The sequence below is a fragment of the Myodes glareolus genome, chromosome 11 (assembly GCF_982192425.1).
Source record: "Myodes glareolus chromosome 11, mMyoGla1.1, whole genome shotgun sequence".
Lineage (NCBI taxonomy): Eukaryota > Metazoa > Chordata > Mammalia > Rodentia > Cricetidae > Myodes > Myodes glareolus.
This window is the reverse complement of record NC_142036.1, coordinates 22,330,516-22,351,139: the sequence shown is the minus strand read 5'-3', so window position 1 is coordinate 22,351,139 and position 20,624 is coordinate 22,330,516. Positions and strand designations below refer to the sequence as shown.

The 20,624-nt window shown below is 50.5% G+C and overlaps 1 protein-coding gene across 4 annotated transcripts in view; it reads right to left on the bottom strand.

Annotated features, from left to right (window-relative positions):
- The window catches only part of Syne3 (spectrin repeat containing nuclear envelope family member 3), an 86,109-nt gene that overhangs the window by 40,142 nt on the left and 25,343 nt on the right, over positions 1–20,624 (bottom strand). For all 4 annotated transcript variants that reach the window (XM_085697894.2, XM_085697900.2, XM_085697895.2 and 1 more), the window contains exons 2-4: positions 11,404–11,561; positions 5,414–5,586; positions 4,122–4,431 (exon numbers count right to left, since the gene is read on the bottom strand). In XM_085697894.2, coding sequence (XP_085554020.2) covers positions 4,122–4,431; positions 5,414–5,586; positions 11,404–11,547 — 627 coding nt within the window. In that variant the 5' untranslated portion in view covers positions 11,548–11,561. The remainder of the gene's footprint in view (positions 1–4,121; positions 4,432–5,413; positions 5,587–11,403; positions 11,562–20,624) is intronic.

Below are 20,624 nucleotides of genomic sequence, written 5' to 3'. Positions count from 1 at the left end.
AGGGCTGCAGAAAGTCTAGGACCCATGGCCTGATGCCAGGCAACCCTTCTCAGAGGCGGAAAAGGGAGGATGTTGCTGTTTGCTACTCGGAAGCAATGGTTTCACATCAAACAAGGAAGACACTCCTGACACCAGCTGGCCTGCCTGCACTTCCCTTTTGCTCACCTATGCACTGGGCCTAGAAGTTTTGCAGGGGTGGTCCCTGAAGCCAAAGAGGATGGTCCTATCCTCACCCATATCAGAGGCTCACCGCCTCACATGTCGGACATCTATAAAAAACAGACTGGGGCTGTCGAGGCGGGTCAGCAAGATGCACAGCCAGGATGCACACACAGGGTAGAAAGAGAGAAGGCTGGAGAGGCAGCTCAGTAGTTCAGTGCACTTGCTGATCTTACACAGGATCCAAGTTCAGTTCCCACTACCCAAGTTAGGCAGCTCACAAGTGCCTGTAATTTCAGCTTCATAAGATCCAACACCCTTTTTCGCCTTACAAGAACACACACACACACACACACACACACACACACGCACATCTGAGTGTGATGTCACGTGGGCCTCTGGGTTTTCCCAAGCCAGCTGGCTACTTACACAGTCCCTCTAACTCCTCTGGGGTTCAAGAAGAGAGAATCAAGCGTTCACAGGCTTCATCCAGCAGTCAAATTTTACTTCTGTAGAATTCACTCCCTTCCCGCCCCAACACCTCATTTCATTGGGATCAACCCACAGCTGTACAGAAAGGCTTCCTGCTTCCCACCAACCTTGTTGGTCCCATTATGGAGGTCTCATACTCCTACACCCAGCTCCTTCAAGAATATCAAATCTATACCCCCTCAACCCTATCGATGGACTCAGGTGTGGCGACCGCCCCAGGATGTAAGTCTACCTTGGGAATCAAGAACTTCTGGCACTTTCTATTGGGTCAGTGGTACCTGGCCTTTGGATTTTATTATTATTGTTGTTTGTTTGTTTGTTTCTGTCTAATCTGTATAAATGCACCTGCTGACATCTCCCCTGTCTGTCTACACTGTAAGACGGCTGGAGGATCGAAGCGGTAGAGGCAGGAAGAGGCTTAGGAAAGAGAGTCTTGCTCCTGAGAGCTATGATTTCTGTGGGGCTTTGGACCATAGGAGGGGACAGTAAGACTCCCAGAGGCAATGAGTCATGATGGTTTCAGAATTGTGGTGGGAGGGGTACTCACACAGCTTTTCTCTGGTACCTAGCTCCCACTCCCATGTGCTCACATATAAACACACAGAACTCACGCTTCCTCTCCTCGGCTTCCTATGCTCGGAGTTCTGCTGATTGATCAAGTACCTGTTTCTGTGCATCACAGGGAACGGAACGGTCAGGCACCTTTCCTAGCAAGGCCTGGAGGAGCAGACTGGGAGAGACAACCCCTCTTGTGCTTGCCCTGGCCACATGGGACTAGACAGTCCAGAAGAGAGCAACTAGCTGCAAGAACCAAGTCAACCTGATGCTACCTTATCCATCCATCCCGACCCAGGCCAGCAGCCTGGGGAGTCACATGTCCCCAGGAGCATTTGTGTATGTGTGTGTCGGGGGGTGGGTGGAATTCTCATAAACAGTTCTGTGTATCAAACAAGGATGCTGGTTTTGTCTGTCCTTCGTACACTGAGAATAAGGAACATCCTTTATGGTGGCCAAACACTGGCCAGTTCTCAAAGAGTTCGAAATGTCATGACAATGAAGTGAGCAGCCCCTACACAGGTGGGAAGCGGCAGGGTCTGGCCTGGAGCCCAGTCTGTCTCAAGCCCTCGGGGTCTCTAATGGATTTCCAGTCTCTGCCATTGTGTTTTGGATGTCAATGTCCCCTTACGGTGCATGTGGCTTGGTCTCCAGATGGAGGTGCTGTGAAGCGGTGATTGGATCCCAAGGGCACTAACTCCAATGGGCCAATCCATGGATGATCTTGAGCCAAATGGGCTGTTGGAAAGTGGAGGCTACCGACTCTTCTCTGCTTCCTGGCTGAAGCAGTGAACAGCTCGCTCCACCACAAGCTCCTTCCACCATGATGCTCTATGTCACCTCAGGCTCAGAGCAGGAGTCAGACTGGGCCGGCTAAAACTGTGGGCTGAACTAAAAACCTCTCCTCCTTGAAGCCGTTTTCCGGTATTTTCTCTCCGACATGGAAGTCACATACTGGTTTATTATAGAAACTCTTCTCCATAAATTGTGGGTAAAATGAGGACCCCAAGAGACCCCAGCACTGAGGACAATAAGTGTATACGCTCCCATAGCACCAGCAGGAATGTGGGAAAGAGAGACGCATCCTTTGGAACTGCAGACACAGAAAGGGACACTTCTCCGCAGAAGTAGGACACCATGACCACCAGCCTGAGGCACATAGCGCACCCAGGTCTGGGGCTCTTCCCTCGGATTGTAAGAGATTGAATAATGACTTTCAAGCCCAAAGGAACAGCGACCCTGCAGAGAGACCGAGCCCTAGAGAGCTGCTCTCACTCCCCGCCACGGTGGGACCACGCACACACTTCTACAAATGCAAAGTGAGAAGGAAGCAGTTGCCTAAAATATAAGTAAATAAATAGGCAACAAGCAAAGCCGGTCATCTTGCAGAACATGGAACAAAAAGCCTATGTCATTAATTGAGCTCAGCATTCAGCTTTTTTTTTTAAGATTTATTTATTTATTATGTATACAGTGTTCTGCCTACATATATCCTATAGGCCAGTAGAGGGCATCAGATCTCATTAAAGATGGTTGTGAGCTATCATGTGGTTGCTGGGAATTGAACTCAGGACCTCTGGAAGAGCAGTCAGTGCTCTTAACCTCTGAGCTACCTCTGAGCTACCTCTCCAGTCCAGGATTCAGTTTTTAAAAACACACTCACAGCTGGGCATGATGGTGCACACCCTTCATCCCAGTACTTAGAAGGCAGTAGGGTTGGAGGCCAGCCTGGTGTACAGAGTGAGTTCCAGGCCATCCAGAGCTACACAGTGATACCCTGTCTCCAAAAGAAATAAATAAGCACACTCACTTCAGGAACCACCAAGCAAGCATGGTGACAGAGAAACAGGGACCATGAAGGTCGATTCCCAGGGCGCCTGGCTGGAGCAAACACAGAGATCTGCTAGGGCAGGTTCAGCCATGGGGATGGGTGTCACGCCCTGATGGAACAGGCTCAGTAGGAAATCACAGAGGCACAGGGAAGCCCATCCACCCATAGGAGACACAGTGACACCGAGTGTCCACCCCTGCAGCTTCCACTGTTAGACACTTATGCTTAATAGAAGCAAGAACATAACCCCAGTGCAGGAAAGGGACATTTTTATAATGGAAAGGAACAGGTAGACATACTAACAACCAATTAAGAAAAACAGAATTTCTAAAAGGTAATCATTTAACGTAGTAATTCAGTGAACCATTGCCAAAATGTGGCCAGGATGAAGCAAGAGGATGGGCAGGATTGGGGTAAGAGCAAGAACAGTAGCAGATGGGATGAAGGGATGAAGGGGAGGAGGGAAGAGGCAGGGGAGTAGAGTGGTTAGGAGGGATGGAGGATGAAGGGAAGTCACTGGGACACTTGGACAGCACAATCTATCACTTTTCAGCATATTTACTAAGCATCCACACGTGTATGAAGCCCTAAGCAAGTCTGGGCACGGGGACGATGGGAGGAAGGATAGGTGGATGGGTAGGTGCAAGACTGACCGATGGGTAACCGGGTGTTGGATGGATGAGCAAGTGGATGGATAGCAGACAGTGAGTAGGTGGTGGGCAGGAAAATAGATGAACACAATTACTACATGAGAGGATGTCTTGACGGGGGACAGATGGGTGGGGTGGATGGCTAGGTGGTTGAAGAGACAGATAGGTGAGTTAGTTAGGGAGCGGTAGACCGGTGAGTGAGGGACCAGATGGGTAGGAGAGATAGGAGAGTGGAGACTGATGGACGGGGCGGGTAGTAGGGAGTGAAAGGGAGGCTTGCAGACACACTGAGGAAGGGAGCAGACAGGCCAGGAGGCTGAGTGGGGGTGGGGAGATAGACTGATGGAAGGTGGCTAATGAAAGAACGGGAAGATGGATTGGCCGTGAGCGTGCAGAAGAGTGGTGGGTGAGAAATGGAGGCATCCACGACTTACCTGGGCTCTGGCCTTCACAGCATCATACTCAGCCTTCATCTTCTTCTGGGCATCTTCATCCACGCTGGGGTCCCCGATCCTGTTGAACAAGGAGCCCGCCTCCTCCAGCAGCCTGTCCAGCAGCATGGCCTGATTGTCCACATTGTGCAGCAACACCTGGGCGTGGCTCAGCTGCCACTGCTTCTCCTTCAGGCCCAGCTGCAGCTCCACAGGGGGCTCCAGGGCGACCACCATCTTCTGGAACCAGCGGTAGAACTCATCCTGGGCCAGCAGGTACTCACTCCAATGAAGCCACACCCACTCGATGCGACTGTGGAAGAGATGGCCAGGCTAAGAGGCCTGCCCCTGGCCCCTGGGTGAGAGACCCTGTCACGGCCCCTCCCAGATACTAGGGACTGTGTTAGAGGGACATGAAGGTGCCTTCTCTGCACTGAGTCACACTCCAGATTCTAGACTCTCCTTTCCCATGAGACCTTGCAGTCTGTAAGTAATCTCCCAGATGAGGCCAAGCCCAGATTCTATACATACCCTCAGCCACCCACTGGGGAGATGATGTTCAGGTGGCCCTGAGCCACTACTACCCCAAATTCTGTCTCTGAACTCCCACTGCCAGTACACAAATCCTTTGCTCTGCCTACAGTGGTCCCAGGCCCTTAGCATACGCTACCTGGAAGCAATTAGAAGATTATCCCAGGACTGTGCCTGACATTAGGCAGAATACAACTATCTACGAGCCTGTTAGTGGCCACCAATTAGGGATAGAGGACTGAGGGCCTGTGTGAATTCTCAGGGCAGTCCCGCCCCTTTATCTGCCCCAGTGCCTGCCTCTCTAATGTGGAGATGGCCCTAGCTCTACAGTCAACATCAAGACATTTGTTTGTGATGCCGGAGAAAGGCTTGGAAGGCAGACAGCTGTTGGGTCAGATTTACATGAGCTCTGGGGATCTGAACTCAGGTCCTCCTACTTGCAAAGCAAGCACTCTAGCCACTGAACCATCTCCCTAGGCAGGGACAGGCCTTCGCATGTCTGCCATAATGCAGAGGACACGTACACAAACCCATTAGGTCTGCTGGGGCAACGATTGACGTTTCCCATGTCCACCCATCATCACCATTATGCTTGCATGGTATTACAAAGAGGCCTTGGCCTGAATCCGAAGAGGACACGCTGTTCCCAGGACCCTAAGCCTGAAGAAGTGTCTCTCTAACAGGGGTCCCTCGACAATATAGTACTGGACAAGGAGGGTCACCAGCACCTGAGCATGTAGATGAGGTCCCCTGCCCATCCCTACCTGTGACAGTGAGTCATGTAGGTGACCGTCTCCTCCCACTGGGACTTGATATCCTTCAGCTGGGCCAGGATCTCGGGCTTCTGGCCCTCCTGGCAGGTAGCCAGGAGGGCCTCAGCTGCCCGTAGGACCAGTTCCACCTTCATGCATCCCTCAGGCTCCCGCTGGCAGATTTTCTGTGGGTATGACAGCAGTTTCCCAGCGTTAGCCCCAACACCACCGGCACAGGCAATGGCCCTGCACCAAGAGCTGGGATTTCGAGGCTAGAGTCGCTGCAGCTCGGCTTAAGGCCATGCACTCCTCTGATGTGTCCCGGAGCAAACTGCTAAGGGCTTGGGGAAGGGAGAGGGAGCTCTGGAGGTTAGCCCTGCCCTTTCCCACCGGCCGCATCCAGCTTCCAACTCAGAGAAAGTTCACTCTCTCCTGGGATACTTTTCACATCCTGGACCATGGTATGAGTAGACCTACCTCTTGGGCTTTGACTCAGAAGAAAACAAGGCTAGGCGCGTGCATCACCATGTGTGTGGCCGTGAGGTGACACCCTAAAGTCTGCTGTGAGACTCTATTGTGGTCCCCACCCAGCCAAGCCCAAGAGGAGTCAGTCACACTGTTTTGTTCATCACTATAAGGTCCTGCTCCCACGGGTGACAGGAATTCTACAGTCCATTCCTGATGGGTGACTCACTCAACACCACAGAGCCTTGCCCATGTCCAGCCAATCTGGTCTGTCTCTTCCAGTCTGTGCCCTCATCTCTGCCTCTTTAACCTTAGTGAGTGTGTGTGTGTGTGTGTGTGTGTGTGTGTGTATGAGTATGGGTGCATATACATCATGGTACATATGTAAAGGTCAGAGGATTTTTGGGAGGTTGTGTTCTCTCCTATTTTGGGCCCTGGGACTCAGTCAGATTCATGTGGCCAGATGTATGTCAACTTAGCGAAACCTAGACTCATCTGAGGAGGTCTCAATTAAGGCGTCTTCTGCATCAGACTGGCCTGCAGCGATGCCTGTGAAGAAAATGTCCTGATTGTTCATTACCCATTGTGGGTGGCACCGTCCCTAAGCAGGTGGGTCAGGGCTGTAAGAGAGAGAGAGGCAAAAGAGAGACAGAGACTGAGAGTGAAATGTTCCTCCGTGTTTTTTCCTTCAGGCTTGATGCCCAGCCTCAATTTCCTTCAGTGATGGATTATGACCCAGAAGTGTAGGTCAAATAATCCCTTTCTACTCCGGGACTTTTGGTTACCATGTTTATCACAGCCGCAGGATGAAACTAGAACACGCAGTAAGCCCCTCAACCCTTCCGATAAACCTTGCCAGTCCTGTACCTCATCATCATCTTTCAGGGGTACGCCTCCTCACAGATGTCCTGCATCTTTTTTTTCCCCTGAGACAGGGTTTCTCTGTGTAGCCCTGACTGTCCTGGAACTCACTCTGTAGACCAGGCTGACCTCCAACCCACAGAGATCCGCCTGCCTCTGCCTCCTGAGTGCTAGGATTAAAGGTGTGCACCACCGCCGCCCAGTGTCCAACATCTTGAATCTCATCCTGCCTTCAGCTTGTCTGAGGGTGGGCATAAAGCACAACAGGCAGCGAACCTCAGCTACTGCCGCTATTGCTATTACTCCATCTCACAGATTGGGTGGCAGGACCAATTCCAGGGACATTGATGGACTAAAGCATCACTCTAGAGTGACCTTTGCCGTGTGATTTCTGCACATCAGACTTATGACAGGCAAGAAGGTAGCAATGTCAACACCAGGCTGCAGTAAGTCACACCCTAGCATGCTGCCTGGCCTTCCCGGTGCTGGCCATCAATACTTGTCTGCTATTATTACATTTTTTGCAGACAATAGAATCTCTTTCATTTTTTTCTCTTTGATTGCCACCCACCTACTTGGCCTAACCTCAAGTTTAGTTGCAATCTTTCTCCAACTCATGTCCTGGACTGCGTGGTTGTCTCCGCCCCTTCTAAGTGGATGGAGAAGGAAGGGCTCCTGACACTCAAATGAGGCCCTCTCTGACAGTGTGTGACGTCAGGCAGATCACATAACTACTCTATGCACCCCTTTCACTTCAATACAGAAATCCCTGCTAAGTCCAACTGATGTGGGACGCTCCTCTGTATGCTGTGAACATGTGTTATTACCATTGCTTAATAAAGAAGCTGCTTTGGCCTGCGGCAGGGCAGAATACAGCTAGGCGGGAAATTCAAACAGAGATACAGGGAGAAAGAAGGCGGAGTTGGGGAGATGCCAGCAGCTGCTGAAAGAGAGTAAGATGCCAGAACATTACCTGTAAGCCACTGGGCACAGGATGATAATTTATATGTAGAGCTAGCCAGTGAGAGGACTGAGCCATCAGCCAAACTGTTTGTAATTAATATTAAGCCTCAGAGTGATTATTCGGGAACTGGCAGGCGGGAGAGGAACCTCCAGTTATATCCAACTGTTACAAAACTACTACATAATTAGACAGATCCTCTTCCAACACATGTGAACAGTTCCCACCCCTCTTTTCTGTGTCATATGATAAAAGTTAGCCAGGATGTCAGCAGTGTATAATGCGGAGACTTCCCACTCACACACACTATCAAAGAGTAATGCTCAAGAGTTCCCTCCCGTTTCCCGTCTCTCTGAGGGACCAGGTCAGGTGGAGTGCAGGGAGCATCCTTATAAGAGAGAAGAAGTTTCCTTTGTTCTGCGAGGTGGCAAGATGTGGTAAGCCACCCTCTCTCGAGCCCCCCACAGAAGAACCTGTGTCCCACTCAGTAACAACCAGCAGTGATGAAGACAGCAATACCTCTGTGACCACGGTAGACTGAAGACGCAAGAGCTACTTGCAGAGTGTTCTAGACTGTGCATCCAGCATGCGGGATGCCGCCCACCACCAGGAACGGGGTCCTGCAGAATGGCTGGGGATGAATCTTTTGCTGGCCAGAGATCTGATCTGACTAAGAATAATAACTAGGAGACGGTATCTCTCATACCCAGATGTATGAAGGAGACGCCACGGTCCTCACACCTGCAGGATGCATGTGTTGCTCTCTCCAGTTTTACAGCTAAGAATGCTGAGGACCCATAGATGTCAGGGGCTTTGGGTAGAGACTACAGCAGTCAGGGAGGCTCCTAGGTCCCTGAGTCTCACTGGACTCTGTTGGCCTCTACAAATCAAGAGACCCTTTAACTTGGGGGAAGAAGTGAAATCCAGCATTGCAGGCCACACCCCTAAGGAACCCGCTCTGCCTGTGAGGTGACGAGAACAAAGCTCTCCTACTGCAAAACTAAGCGCCCTACTGGGTGAGTTTGCCTTTGTCCATCTGATCTCCCACGGGAGGGATACAGGCTGGGCGTGGAGAGACATGAAAACACCGAGACCCTCTGCTCTTTCCAAGTATGTAATCTTGATGTGTCCTTGAAAGGGCAAAAGAGCTGACAGGTCCCAGAGGAAACAGAACCCTAAGCGACCTCCCTTCCCCAGACTTACAGGCTTGTCCCTACCTGTCATCAAACCAGAAGAGACATTTGCTGTGCCCAAGGCAAGGAGAGGCTGAGGCCACAGCAGAGAAGGAGGAGGGGAGACAGAGATGAAGAATTGGTCCCTCCTTCTGCCACACCCACCCTGCCGTGGCATGGGGGCTCCCTTCTGTAGCTTTTGCTCAGCATAAGGACCCTCACCAGCAGGCAGGGATCCCAAGGAGGTCAAGCAAGGAAGCAGGAGTGTCAATTTGCTGGGTCAGGGCAGTTGCTGATAAGGATGGGAGTCAATTAGATGGAGAGAAGGAGGCAGCAAAAGCTAGGACAATCCTAGCTAAAGGCTTCCCTCAATCCAGCCAATACCAGTTGGCCACGGACTAGGCAATGGATAGTGTGGCCTATTCTGGGATTTCCGGGCAGGACAGAGGGAAGGCTGCAGACAAGAGAATCCCAGAGGCTGGTGTAAAAAGAACCACCTGGGAGCTCAAAGAAGAACTGAGGAAAATCCAAAAGGGCTTCTTGGAGGAGGCAGCACTGATGCCATTTTACGTGGAAATAGTGCCCACAACTGGAAAGGCAGAGAAGCGAAAGTAGAAAAGCAAGACATAACTCGGGGTGCACACACCCAGCTTCTGGAGGTCAGACCCCAGCAAAGGCTGAGGCACTCCTGCTAGGGAAGAGGCCTGGAAGTCGGTGAAAGATCTGAGGATGGGACTCAAGGGCGGGCCCCAGAAGGCTGGAAACCAGAGAGTGAGGAGAATGAGACACAGAAATTTGGGAGAAAATCTGGGAGCCCTGTGGCCACAAGTATGGCATGTGTTTACAGTGTCCTAACCCATAGGAAGCAAATGATCCTCCCACTACCAGGACTGGGCCCTTTCACACACACATGTACACACATACATGACCTGAACACACAAGCATATGAACACAGACACACACACGCACGCGCGCGCGCACACACACACACACACACACACACACACACACACACACACCAGTCTAGAAAACAGTTCCTCCTATGTCCTTCTTGGCCCTCAATCGCAACCGGCCAGCCTGCCAGCAGGTGCAGGGTTTCACGTGACAGGCAGCTGAGGAAGGGCAGGGGAGGACAGGGGTGCTGATGGGCAGCGATGAGCAGGAGGGCACCAGGAAGCCAGTATTCATTTCACGTGCTCACTCATGCCAACTGATGGGTATTCTGAGGAGATGCTGTGAGTTCATGGGCAAAGGCTCAGTGACAGGAAATAGAGGAGGGCATTGGTTTGGGAGGGGGAACAACAACAGGAGGGTCTTAGACACGGAGGATTTCTGGGGTAACAACAAGGGGGGGTCTTAGACAGGGAGGATTTCTGGGGTAACAAGGGGGGGTCCTAGACAGGGAGGATTTCTGGGGTAACAAGGAGGGTCTTAGACAGGGAGGATTTCTGGAGTAACAAGGGGGGGTCTTAAACAGGGAGGATTTCTGGGGTAACAAGGGGGGGTCCTAGACAGGGAGGATTTCTGGGGTAACAAGGAGGGTCTTAGACAGGGAGGATTTCTGGAGTAACAAGAGGGGGTCTTAGACAGGGAGGATTTCTAATGCATTATTCCTTTGGTAGACAATGGGAGCCACAAAGAGTTTCAGAGGAAACCAACAGAAGACTCTTGATGGTTAGCCTCAACTGTCATGGTGGCTGCTTTGAAACCCTCCTAGGAGATTGGCAAAGCACACCTCTGAGGGTGTCTGTGAGGGCTCTGGCCAAATCAACACATGTGTGCCTGTGTATGTATGCTACATCTGTATCCACAGAGGATACAGAGTTTCTGATCCCCTGGAGCTGGAGTTACAGGCTGTTATAAGCTGCCCACCATGGGTGCTGGGAATTGAACTCAGGTTGTCAGAAAAACTCTGAGTACCCTTAACTGCTGAGCCATCTCTCCAGACTCCTCCCACTTTTTTAAATAATTTATTTTATCTCTAGTTATGTGTACATGTGTCTGTGTGAGGTGCCTACAGAGACCAGAAGACAACAGATCCCCTACAGCTAGAGTTATGGGTGGCTGTGGGCTACCCGACAGGAATGCTGGGAACTGAACTCTAATCCTCTGCAAGAGCGGAATGACATACTTAGAGTTGAGGCATCTCTCCAGCCTCCAACCAGTGGTTTGTAATTGCTCCCCACTGAGGGTAGAAGTGAGCCAATGCAAACCCAACAGAAGCCTTGGATTTGAGGGGTGGGTAATGGGCATGAGGCAAGCCTGGGCCAACAGGGGTAGGTGACTCTCCTAGATGTGAGGATGCCCATCCTGGTCTGGAAGGAGGGGCATCTGTGACAGTTGTATGGACAAACAACCGGATCATCTTGTAGAACTTTCTGGAAGATCAGAACCTCGGTTTCAGTCCCAAACTACTTATCAGAATGCATATTTAAGCAAAATGACCAGGACGTCTAAACACAGGTCAGGGTGTGAACAACTCGATAGTGCCTCAGCTAGAACAGAGGGGAGACAGCCAATCCCACAGCGCCGGCAAAGCCTACCTCCGTCTCACGCAACCGTGCTTCCAGGGCGGCTCGGGGCCCCTGTGTGTTGTCATTGACCTGGAGCTGCTCCTGCACCACCTTCATCCACGCCTGGGCATCCTCCACACTTCTGTCAAAGTCCTCTTGGGGCTGCTGCGTCATGGCACCTGAGAAGACTGGGAAAGACCACATGAGGTCAGAGTGATGGAGAGACCCCAGGCAGCAGGCACAGTGTATCAGTCCCCTCTATTATTCTCCCCACTTGACACAGCTGTCAATTTTAAAGTGCCCAGAGCTTGAAATGGGCAGGGAGAAAGCAGGTATAGCCTCTGCTAGGCGAGCAGTCGGCTGGTACAGACATTCCCTTGTCACACAGCCTCCCTGTCCCATTCTTTAGCTTGAACAAGGTGGCTCCTCCCTACATTCTCAGGCCCTCCACGAAAGACTCTCAAAGCTCACAGACATGGAAGGCGAAACCCAAAATGAGCCTGATTTGAATGAATCCAAGCCTTCACCGGAAAGAACATTGCCTCTGGCATCAGCGGAACCCACAGAAACCCAGAACACTCCTGAAATCAACATGGCAAGGAGACGGCTGTGTGAGCTTAGATTGTCCCTCCTTCACACCAACTTGGGTCTCCAGCAATTCTTGTTTGTGTCCCTCTGTGGTGATGGTGGGGAGCGGGCGGGGGGATCCTCACAGACAGACAAGCCGCTGACCCAGCCCTTCTGATAAAGCCCACCTGTTCCTTAGCAACACCAGTCAGCTGAGGCAAACCGCCCGCCCACACCAATCCCCTCGGCTAGGAGACTCCTAACCTCATCCTGCACCGTGAACACAAAGTCTCAGAATTTCTCATCCAGTGTTTGAAAAATCCCATTAAGTGGGGACAAAATACTTTTTTGCACTCCGGATCTAGGTGTCAGCTGACAGTGACAATAACTTGCTTTGGATGAAGGTTATTTACATCCACATTTCATAGCAAGGGATTGGTTCTGATTTATCTGCCAGTTCCCATGATGCCTTGCACAGAAAGCCCAAGGTTCCTGGAAGAAGCCGCTCAGAATGGGCACACACAATAACACTCAATGCCTTCTCATACCATTTTCTCATTGTTTTGTTTCATTGCAAACACAGGAAAACATTTGCTCAAGAAACACCCTGCCATGGAGCTGTATCCATAGGACATGAGAGTATAAGGTGCCTACAGGGCAGGAAGTAGAGATCTAAAGAGAGGGGAACAAGAGAGGGTGAAAGGCAGTAAGTAGAAAAAGTATTTAAAATATTACATTCTCTATCTCATATATAAAATCTGAAATTATATCATACACATACATACATGTGATGGAAACAGAAAGGAGACTATTTGGAATGATGAAGGAACCAATGGGGGTATAAAGAGGATGGGGAGGGGGAGGGGGATGGGAGCAAAGAACAACAATAAATGTGGATGAAGGGCAGATGTACTGTGGATCATGAAACCTATTATTCTGTATGCTAACTAAAAAACTTAATAAAAATAAGGCGGCTAATTGAAAGGAAGCTAGAAGCCACCTCCACGCCCAGTCACTGGGACTTGGTGGCATGTTTTATGGTATATGGTATACGTGTACTTGACACTCTACAGACATCCACAGAATCCAGGCGTGCAGGGAACTTGCAGAAGCCAACACTGACGACGCAGTACCAAGAACTTAGGCAAGATTATGTGTTTAGCAGCTACAACCCGACACCTAACAAGACTGAAACACCATCAACAGGGGACCAGAGGGATGGCTCAGCCGTTAAGAGCACTGGCTACTCTGGCAAGAGGACCTGAGCTCAGTTCCCAGCACCCACATGGTGGTTCATGACCGCCCATTACTCCAGCTCCAGGGGTGTCTGACGCCCTCTTCTGGCCTCCACAGGTACTACCTGCATATACTTACATAAGCAAAAAAAAAAAAAGAAATCTTAAAAAAAATCAACACTAAAAAGAAAAAACAAACATCACTCATATAAAAAGGTTAGGGAATCCCCGTTACTGAGACCATGTGACTAAGTTAGAGTTGAGGGTGTGTAGAAGTGGCCCAGCCCCTCAAAGTCCTGATGTTTCTCCCATGTAGAGAGCCACCATGACCTCAGAAGTTACTTGGCAAAGAGCAACTATCCATGCCAAGATCACCACTGAAAGACTTCCCCACTTCTCTTTTATTTATTTGTTTGTTTGTTTGTTTTCGAGACGGGGTTTCTCTGTATAGCTTTGGGGCCTGTCCTAGAACTAGCTCTTGTAGACCAGGTTGGCCTAGAACTCACAGAGATCCACCTGTCTCTGCCTCTTGCGTGCTGGAAATAAAGGCATGCGCCACCACCGCCCAACCCCTTTATCTTTTTAAATTATGCATGTGTTTGCATGCATGCATGCATATGTATGTGAACACGGGTGCCTGCAGAGGCCAGAGGTGTCAGATCCTACGGAGCTGGAATTACGGGTGGCTGTGAGCCTCCTGCCATGGGTGCTGGGACTCGATCTCGGGTCCTCTGGAAGAGCAGTGTTCCTCACTGCCGACACATCTCCCCAGTCCATCCTTTCCTCATTTTCAACCTCACAAAGTTTTGTGAACATTTTCAGGAAAGAGCAACCATCATTTTAGGATTTAAAAAATAAGCAAAACCTTTTCCGAACATGACTGAATCACTCAAAAAGCCTTGGCTGGGAATCTGGCTGGCCTCAATCCCCATGGCACTGGGTGGAGGAATTTGTGGCAGACAAAGAGACACAGACAAAGGCCAGGCTAGCCATGCGGGGCCAAAGGACATGGGCATGGGTGGGTGGTGCAGAACAGGCCACGTGCTAGGAGTGGCTGCTGCCCATTCAGGGCTCAGCCCCAATGTGTTGTTTTTCTTTTAGTGCTGTTTTAATATTTTTCTAGAAACTTAATACACACCTGCAGCCACTCCCTGTCTCTTAGGGCTTCTTTTGAAGGCATCTTCACATGTGCTAGCCTAGACATTGGTTCTTTGAGGCTCTGAACGGCTGTCTAGTAGCTGGTCTTGTCTAACTTCCAAGAATTCTGCTTTTATTTTTATGAAGTCAGGAATGCAGGGACAGAAAGTCATCCCCAGCACCCCAGAAGACAGGAGTCCTTTGATCCCCAGAGCAGTGGGTCTAGTGGAGCCCTTCCAAGGGCTGTGCGGACAGAGCAAAGCATGCCAGCTTGGTGACCCGGTAATGTACCTCTCAGCAGGCAGGGCTCAACCCAGCCTCAGGCGGCACTCACATTGGCTGCTGAGGCTGCTGGTGGAGTTCGGGAGATCTGAACCTCTTGGACAAAGCTGCCCCACCCAGGAATTTAATTAACACAGCACCCAGCCCACCTGACGCTGTAGCCCCAGCAGTAAATAAATAGACACAGTCCTGGCAGCGGTCAGGAAAGACAGCCGCCCACAGAGCATGTGTGGCTGCGGGAGGGTAGGCTCCTTCCCACGTGCGAAGAATTGAAGGAAACCAGCCATAGTAAGACTCAGTTACCAAACATGGAAAATTATATTTGGGAGGGACAAAGACAGACAGACAGACACACACACACACACACACACACACACACGCACGCACATGATCTACTCCTATTACTACTACATTAACACAGTATATCACATGACCTAACCATGGATCTGATACCTCCTGCAACTGAAATAACAGTGGACATAAACGACACTTGGAGACATGTGTGACAGCTGCACCATTAACTAAAAATACACGTGAGAGAATGCCAGGCCCCGCGAACAGCAGGGGTCTTCACTGCTGCCTGTGTACGTGGAGGAAAGCCATCTGCTCAGGGTCAAGTTGAGGTAAGGGTGGAGTCAGCGTCCCATCTAAGACCACAGGTCTCTGAGTTCCACCCAGGGGCCTCGTCAGTACAAAGACCCTTATGGGACAGCCTGAAGTTTAGCTAATGGGAGGAGACTATCTCTGTGAGCAAGCGTAAGAAGTTGGCAACTGAAGCTGGGCGGTGGTGGTGTGTGCCTTTAATCCCAGCACTAGGGAGGCAGAGATAGGTGGATCTCTGTGAGTTCGAGGCCAGTCTGGTCTATAAGAGCTAGTTCCAGAAAAGGCTATAATGCTACAGAGAAACCCTGTCTTGAATCACCCCCCTCCCCCAAAGGAGGAAGAGGAGGAGGAGGAGAAGGAGGAGGAGGAGGAGGAGGAGGAGGAGGAGGAGGAGGAGGAAGAAGAAGAAGAAGAAGAAGAAGAAGAAGAAGAAGAAGAAGAAGAAGAAGAAGAAGAAGAAGAAGAAGAAGACAGCTGAAAAAGCAAACAAAAGAAAAGGCTGGAGACATGGTCGAGGGGTTAAGAGCACTTACTGCTCTTGTAAATAACCCAGGTTTGGTTCCCAGCATCAACAGAGCAAGCAGTTAGGAACTTAGCAGTTCACAGTTATCTGTAACTAGTTCCAGGGGATCCGATGCTTCTTGTGGTCTCTATGGGCACCAAACACAAACATAGTGCACACACAAATGCACATACGTGCAGGACAGGCAGTCACTTCTACACTATCCTGGTGGTCAACTTGACAACATCTGGAATTAACCAAAACAGGGTATACCTGTGTTCCGAAATTGGGAAGACCTACTTATTCCTTCACTGCATTAGGGCCTACTTCTTTGGGATTCGCATACATACTGAAGATCAGCTGAGAGTCCAGTCTCACAGACTGAATAACTACTGGATTCTTGTACTTACTGTTGATAGACAACAGTTGTTAAACAGGCCAGATCACAGCCTGTAAGTTGCTCTTAATAAATTCCATGTGTATGTATAAATATATATGTATAGGATTATATGCATATTAAATATATATTAATATATATGCCTTAACCTCCCAAGTGGGATAGTATTTTAAAAAGAAACTGTGCTCACTATAACCTGTTGGACACTTTATGAAAAACTAGAAGGAGCTTGAAGGTCTCAGACATGAAGACAGCAAGCAGAGGGCCACTGAGCACAGCAGATGGTGCCAGGCACAGGAGAGGGACACTGGACACAGGAGAGGGATGCTGGGCACAGGAGAGGGACGCTGGGCACAGGAGAGGGACTCTGGGCACAGGAGAGGGACGCTGGGCACAGGAGAGGGACACTGGGCACAGGAGAGAGATGTTGGGCACAGGAGAGGGATGCTGGGCACAGGAGAGGGATGCTGGGCACAGGAGAGGGATGCTGGGCACAGGAGAGGGATGCTGGGCACAGGAGAGGGACTCTGGGCACAGGAGAGGGACGCTGGGCACAGGAGAGGTATGCTGGGCACAGGAGAGGGACATTGGGCACAGGAGAGGGACGCTGGGCACAGGAGAGGGATGCTGGGCACAGGAGAGGGATGCTGGGCACAGGAGAGGTATGCTGGGCACAGGAGAATGATGCTGGGCACAGGAGAGGGACGCTGGGCACAGGAGAGGGATGCTGGGCACAGGAGAGGGACTCTGGGCACAGGAGAGGGATGCTGGGCACAGGAGAGGGACAGGAGAGGGATGCTGGACACAGGAAGGATGCTGGGCACAACATAGGGACCCTGGGCACAGGAGAAGGACGCTGAGCACAGGAGAGTGACGCTGGGCACAGCACACCTTGTATACCTGCACTGAATTTGAATACTGTGCACATAAATAAGGATACTATATGTGTCAATCAAAAGAAAACATAAAATTAAATGAAGTTTTAAAAGAATGCTTTCCCAGGGTGGGAGAGATCACTCAGAGGTAAAAGCACATACTGATTTTGCAGAGGTTCTGAATTCAGTTCCCAACACCCACATTGGGCAGCTCACAACCACTTGCACCTCCAGTTCTAGAAGAATCCTACACCTCTGACCTCAATGGACACGGTGCTCACATGTACATACCCACACATACAGATAATAAAAATAAAATCTTTTTCAAAATGCTTTTGAAGAATCTAATAGATTCCAAATATATTTCAAGTAAATCTATTACATGTGGTCTATTTTTAAAAATTAATAAACATCTTTTCCTCTTAGTTTCCAACTGTTCTCTCCACCCATGTTTGTGATTTCTGTGTCGTCTGAACAGTTTCCTGGGGGTCTGTTCACGATGTCCACATGGGTGGAACGAAACAAAGGAGCCAAGAAGCTGCCGGAGAACAAAAGGGACCCAGAGATCAGCCATTAGGCTGCAAAGAAAAGAAGGTGGTGACATTACCAGACCTGTGTTGGGGGCAGCAGGAAGGAATAAGCCAGTAAGCAACACCCCTCCACGGTCTCTGCATCAGCTGCTGCCTCCAGGTTCTTGCCCTGTGTGAGTTCCTGTCCTGACTCCCTTTGATGATGAACAGCGATATGGAAGTATAGTCTGATAAACCCTTTCCTCCCCAACCTGCTTTTTAAGGTCGTGGTGTTTCGTCGCAGCAACAAAAACCCTGACTAAGACAATGACTATAGGCACAGTCGGGGTGGGGAGGCGCAGCTAGAAGGGACTGGGCCAGAGCAAAGCACACTGCCCATTTAAAGGCTCCCTTTATCCTGATTCTGGCCCCCAAAGCAAAAAACTGAGCTACAATTTGGTGTCAAGGGACCAGTCTTGCAGGAAGGGCAGGGTTCTTGGCATTGACAAGATTGCCCAACGTGGCCCCCTGCCAGTTAGAGCTTCATGTCCTGTCTGCTGTGGTCAATTAGACCTCCTCCTTCTCCTTTTCTTCTTCCAAACTGAAGCTGCAGGCGGGGGCCCTCCTTGGCTCTGTAGTGCTCTTGGTAGTGCTGAACCCCTGGCCCCAAGCCCCTCGTGCTGGTTAGTGTTTTTGTCAACTTGGCATCCAGAAAGAGGGAACCTCATTTGAGAAAATGACTCCATCAGGCTGACCTGTAGGCACATCTGTGAAACATTTTCTTGATTAATGATTGATGTAGGAGGGTCTAGTCCACTGTGGGTGGTGTTACCCCAGGCAGGTGATCTTGGGATGGTATAGGAAAGCAGGCTGAGCAAGCCATGAGAAGCAAGCGCTCCTCTATGGTCTCTGCTTCATGTCCTGCCTCTAGTTCCTGCCCTGACTTCTTCCCTTGTACAAGATGTACTATAACCTGTAGCCAAATACACCCTTTCCTCCCCAAGTAGCTTTTGGTACTTATCACAGCAATAGAAAGTAAACTAAGACAGACAGACAGACAGACAGACAGACAGACAGACACACACACACACACACACACACACACACACACACACTACTCTAATGGCCCTTTCTGAAATTTGCTGGGCACTCACTGGCATGCCCTGCAGTATTGCTTGCCCTCCAGTGATGCGGGGCTCACGGAACGCTGTTCAGAACTGAAGCACATCTTGTTGAGGGTACCCCTAAAACACAACACCATACACCCTCAAATAAAGCAAGCAGCAAAGTCGGGCTCCCAACGTAACAACGCATGTCTGGCATTATCAGTCCCTTTCTGCAGTGAGGGAAACAAAGTCAGAGGAGCACAGACCCTGGCCGGAAGCGGTGATTCTAGATTCACAGTGGGAACAGCTGCAGCCAGCATTTCTCAGGCATCCTTCACACGCCTGGCTCTAGAGCACTGGTTCTCAACCTGTGGGTCGCGACTCCTTTGGGGCCATCAGAAAACACAGATATATACAGTATGATTCATAACAGCCGAAAAATTATCATTATGAAATAGCAACGAAATAATTTTATGGTTGGAGGGTCACCACAACATGAGGAACTGTATTAAGGGGTCGTAGCATTAGGAAGGTTGAGAACCACTGCTCTATAGGAGGGTTTGTATCTATCCACTAATTCACCCTACAAAGGCCATGCAGGCGCTGAGTAATCTCCTTACCGTGGAGAAAAGAAAACTGGAGTCTGTGGATACTAAAAACCCTGCAAGAGGCATGGACAGGACTTGAATCCATGACAACTCAAGTCTAAGCCATTGTTCTTAGCCCTGAGTGCTACACAGCTTGCCTGCCACGGCCTGTGCCAGGCCTCTACTGAGAGCCGACAAGTGATGTGGGGAACTGGGGCAGCCAGCCCTCCGTGGGCCATCTTCAGAGACCTGGGTTTTGGACAGGCTCTATGGGGGCAGCCAGGCCCCTCAGGCTCCCCACACTGGCCTCTTCTGCCCTGTGCCCACCCATCGGGCCTCTTGACACTCCGTTCAGGATCTTGAAGGTATGGAGCGATTATGACCAAGGAAACCGAGCTCCTGCAGTGGCCCACTGAGAAGTTACATCCTGATGCTCCTGCCGGGTCACCCTAGCTGGGCCCCACACACACTGACCCTGAGTCCTAAGGGGCATGCTCCCTGGGCTGTGACTCACCAGACTCAGCAGTGACTCAGTCCTTCCCCGACACACATGGTTCCCACCCTTCCATTCTGCTTCCCTCTGGCCTCTTCTACAAAGATAGAATTTCATGATCTGAGCTGCAGCTGGTTTTAATCCTAAAGCTTCTCCAAGTGTGCTGTCGGAAGGCTCCCTTCCTCTGCGTCAAGGGGGATGGTGGAGGGTGCTGCAGAGATGCCGCCATCCAGAGTGCCAAGGGACAGTCCTTGGGAGTCTTTTTCATGGTGTTAACAGAAGGTGATTCTAAGAACAGAGTGTTAAAAGGAGGGCCGGGGGCACTCCCAGGGAGTGTGAACTAGCTAATGAGCCAGGCACCTACATGCTACCCCATTAACCTTACACCCCTCCAGGGCAACAGAAGCTAAAGTTAGGAATAACCCCAATATTTTAGCCCATCTTGGAGGTATCAAAACAAGAGCAGACAGGCTAAGGGACGGAGGAAAATGGGCGCAAGCTTTGGAGAAGTGAGGTGCCACTACCATCTCAGTCCCCTGGGTACGCGGTCAGCCCAATGTCCATGGCTTCTGCATCAATAGATGCAGCCAACCACAACGGTCATTTTTTTTTCTCACTATGTGAAGCTGGTTGCCTTAGAACTCACTCTGTAGACTAGGCTGGCCTTAAACCTCATAGAGATCCTCCTGCCTCTGCTTCCAGAGAGCTGGAATTAAAGGTGTATGCCACCATCCTTGGCGTCGGTCTTGCTGTGGCTGTTCTAAGCTGCATTTGAGCTGGGCACAGCAGTGCACATCCCAAAACGCGGGGGGGGGGGGGGGGGGGGGCGGGTAGAGACAGGAGGATCAGGGGTTCAATGTCATCCTCAGCAACAAACCAAGTTTGATGTCGGTCTGGGCTAGATGAGGCTCTCCCTGTCTCAGGACCACCACTACCAACAACAACAGTAAAAACTCCT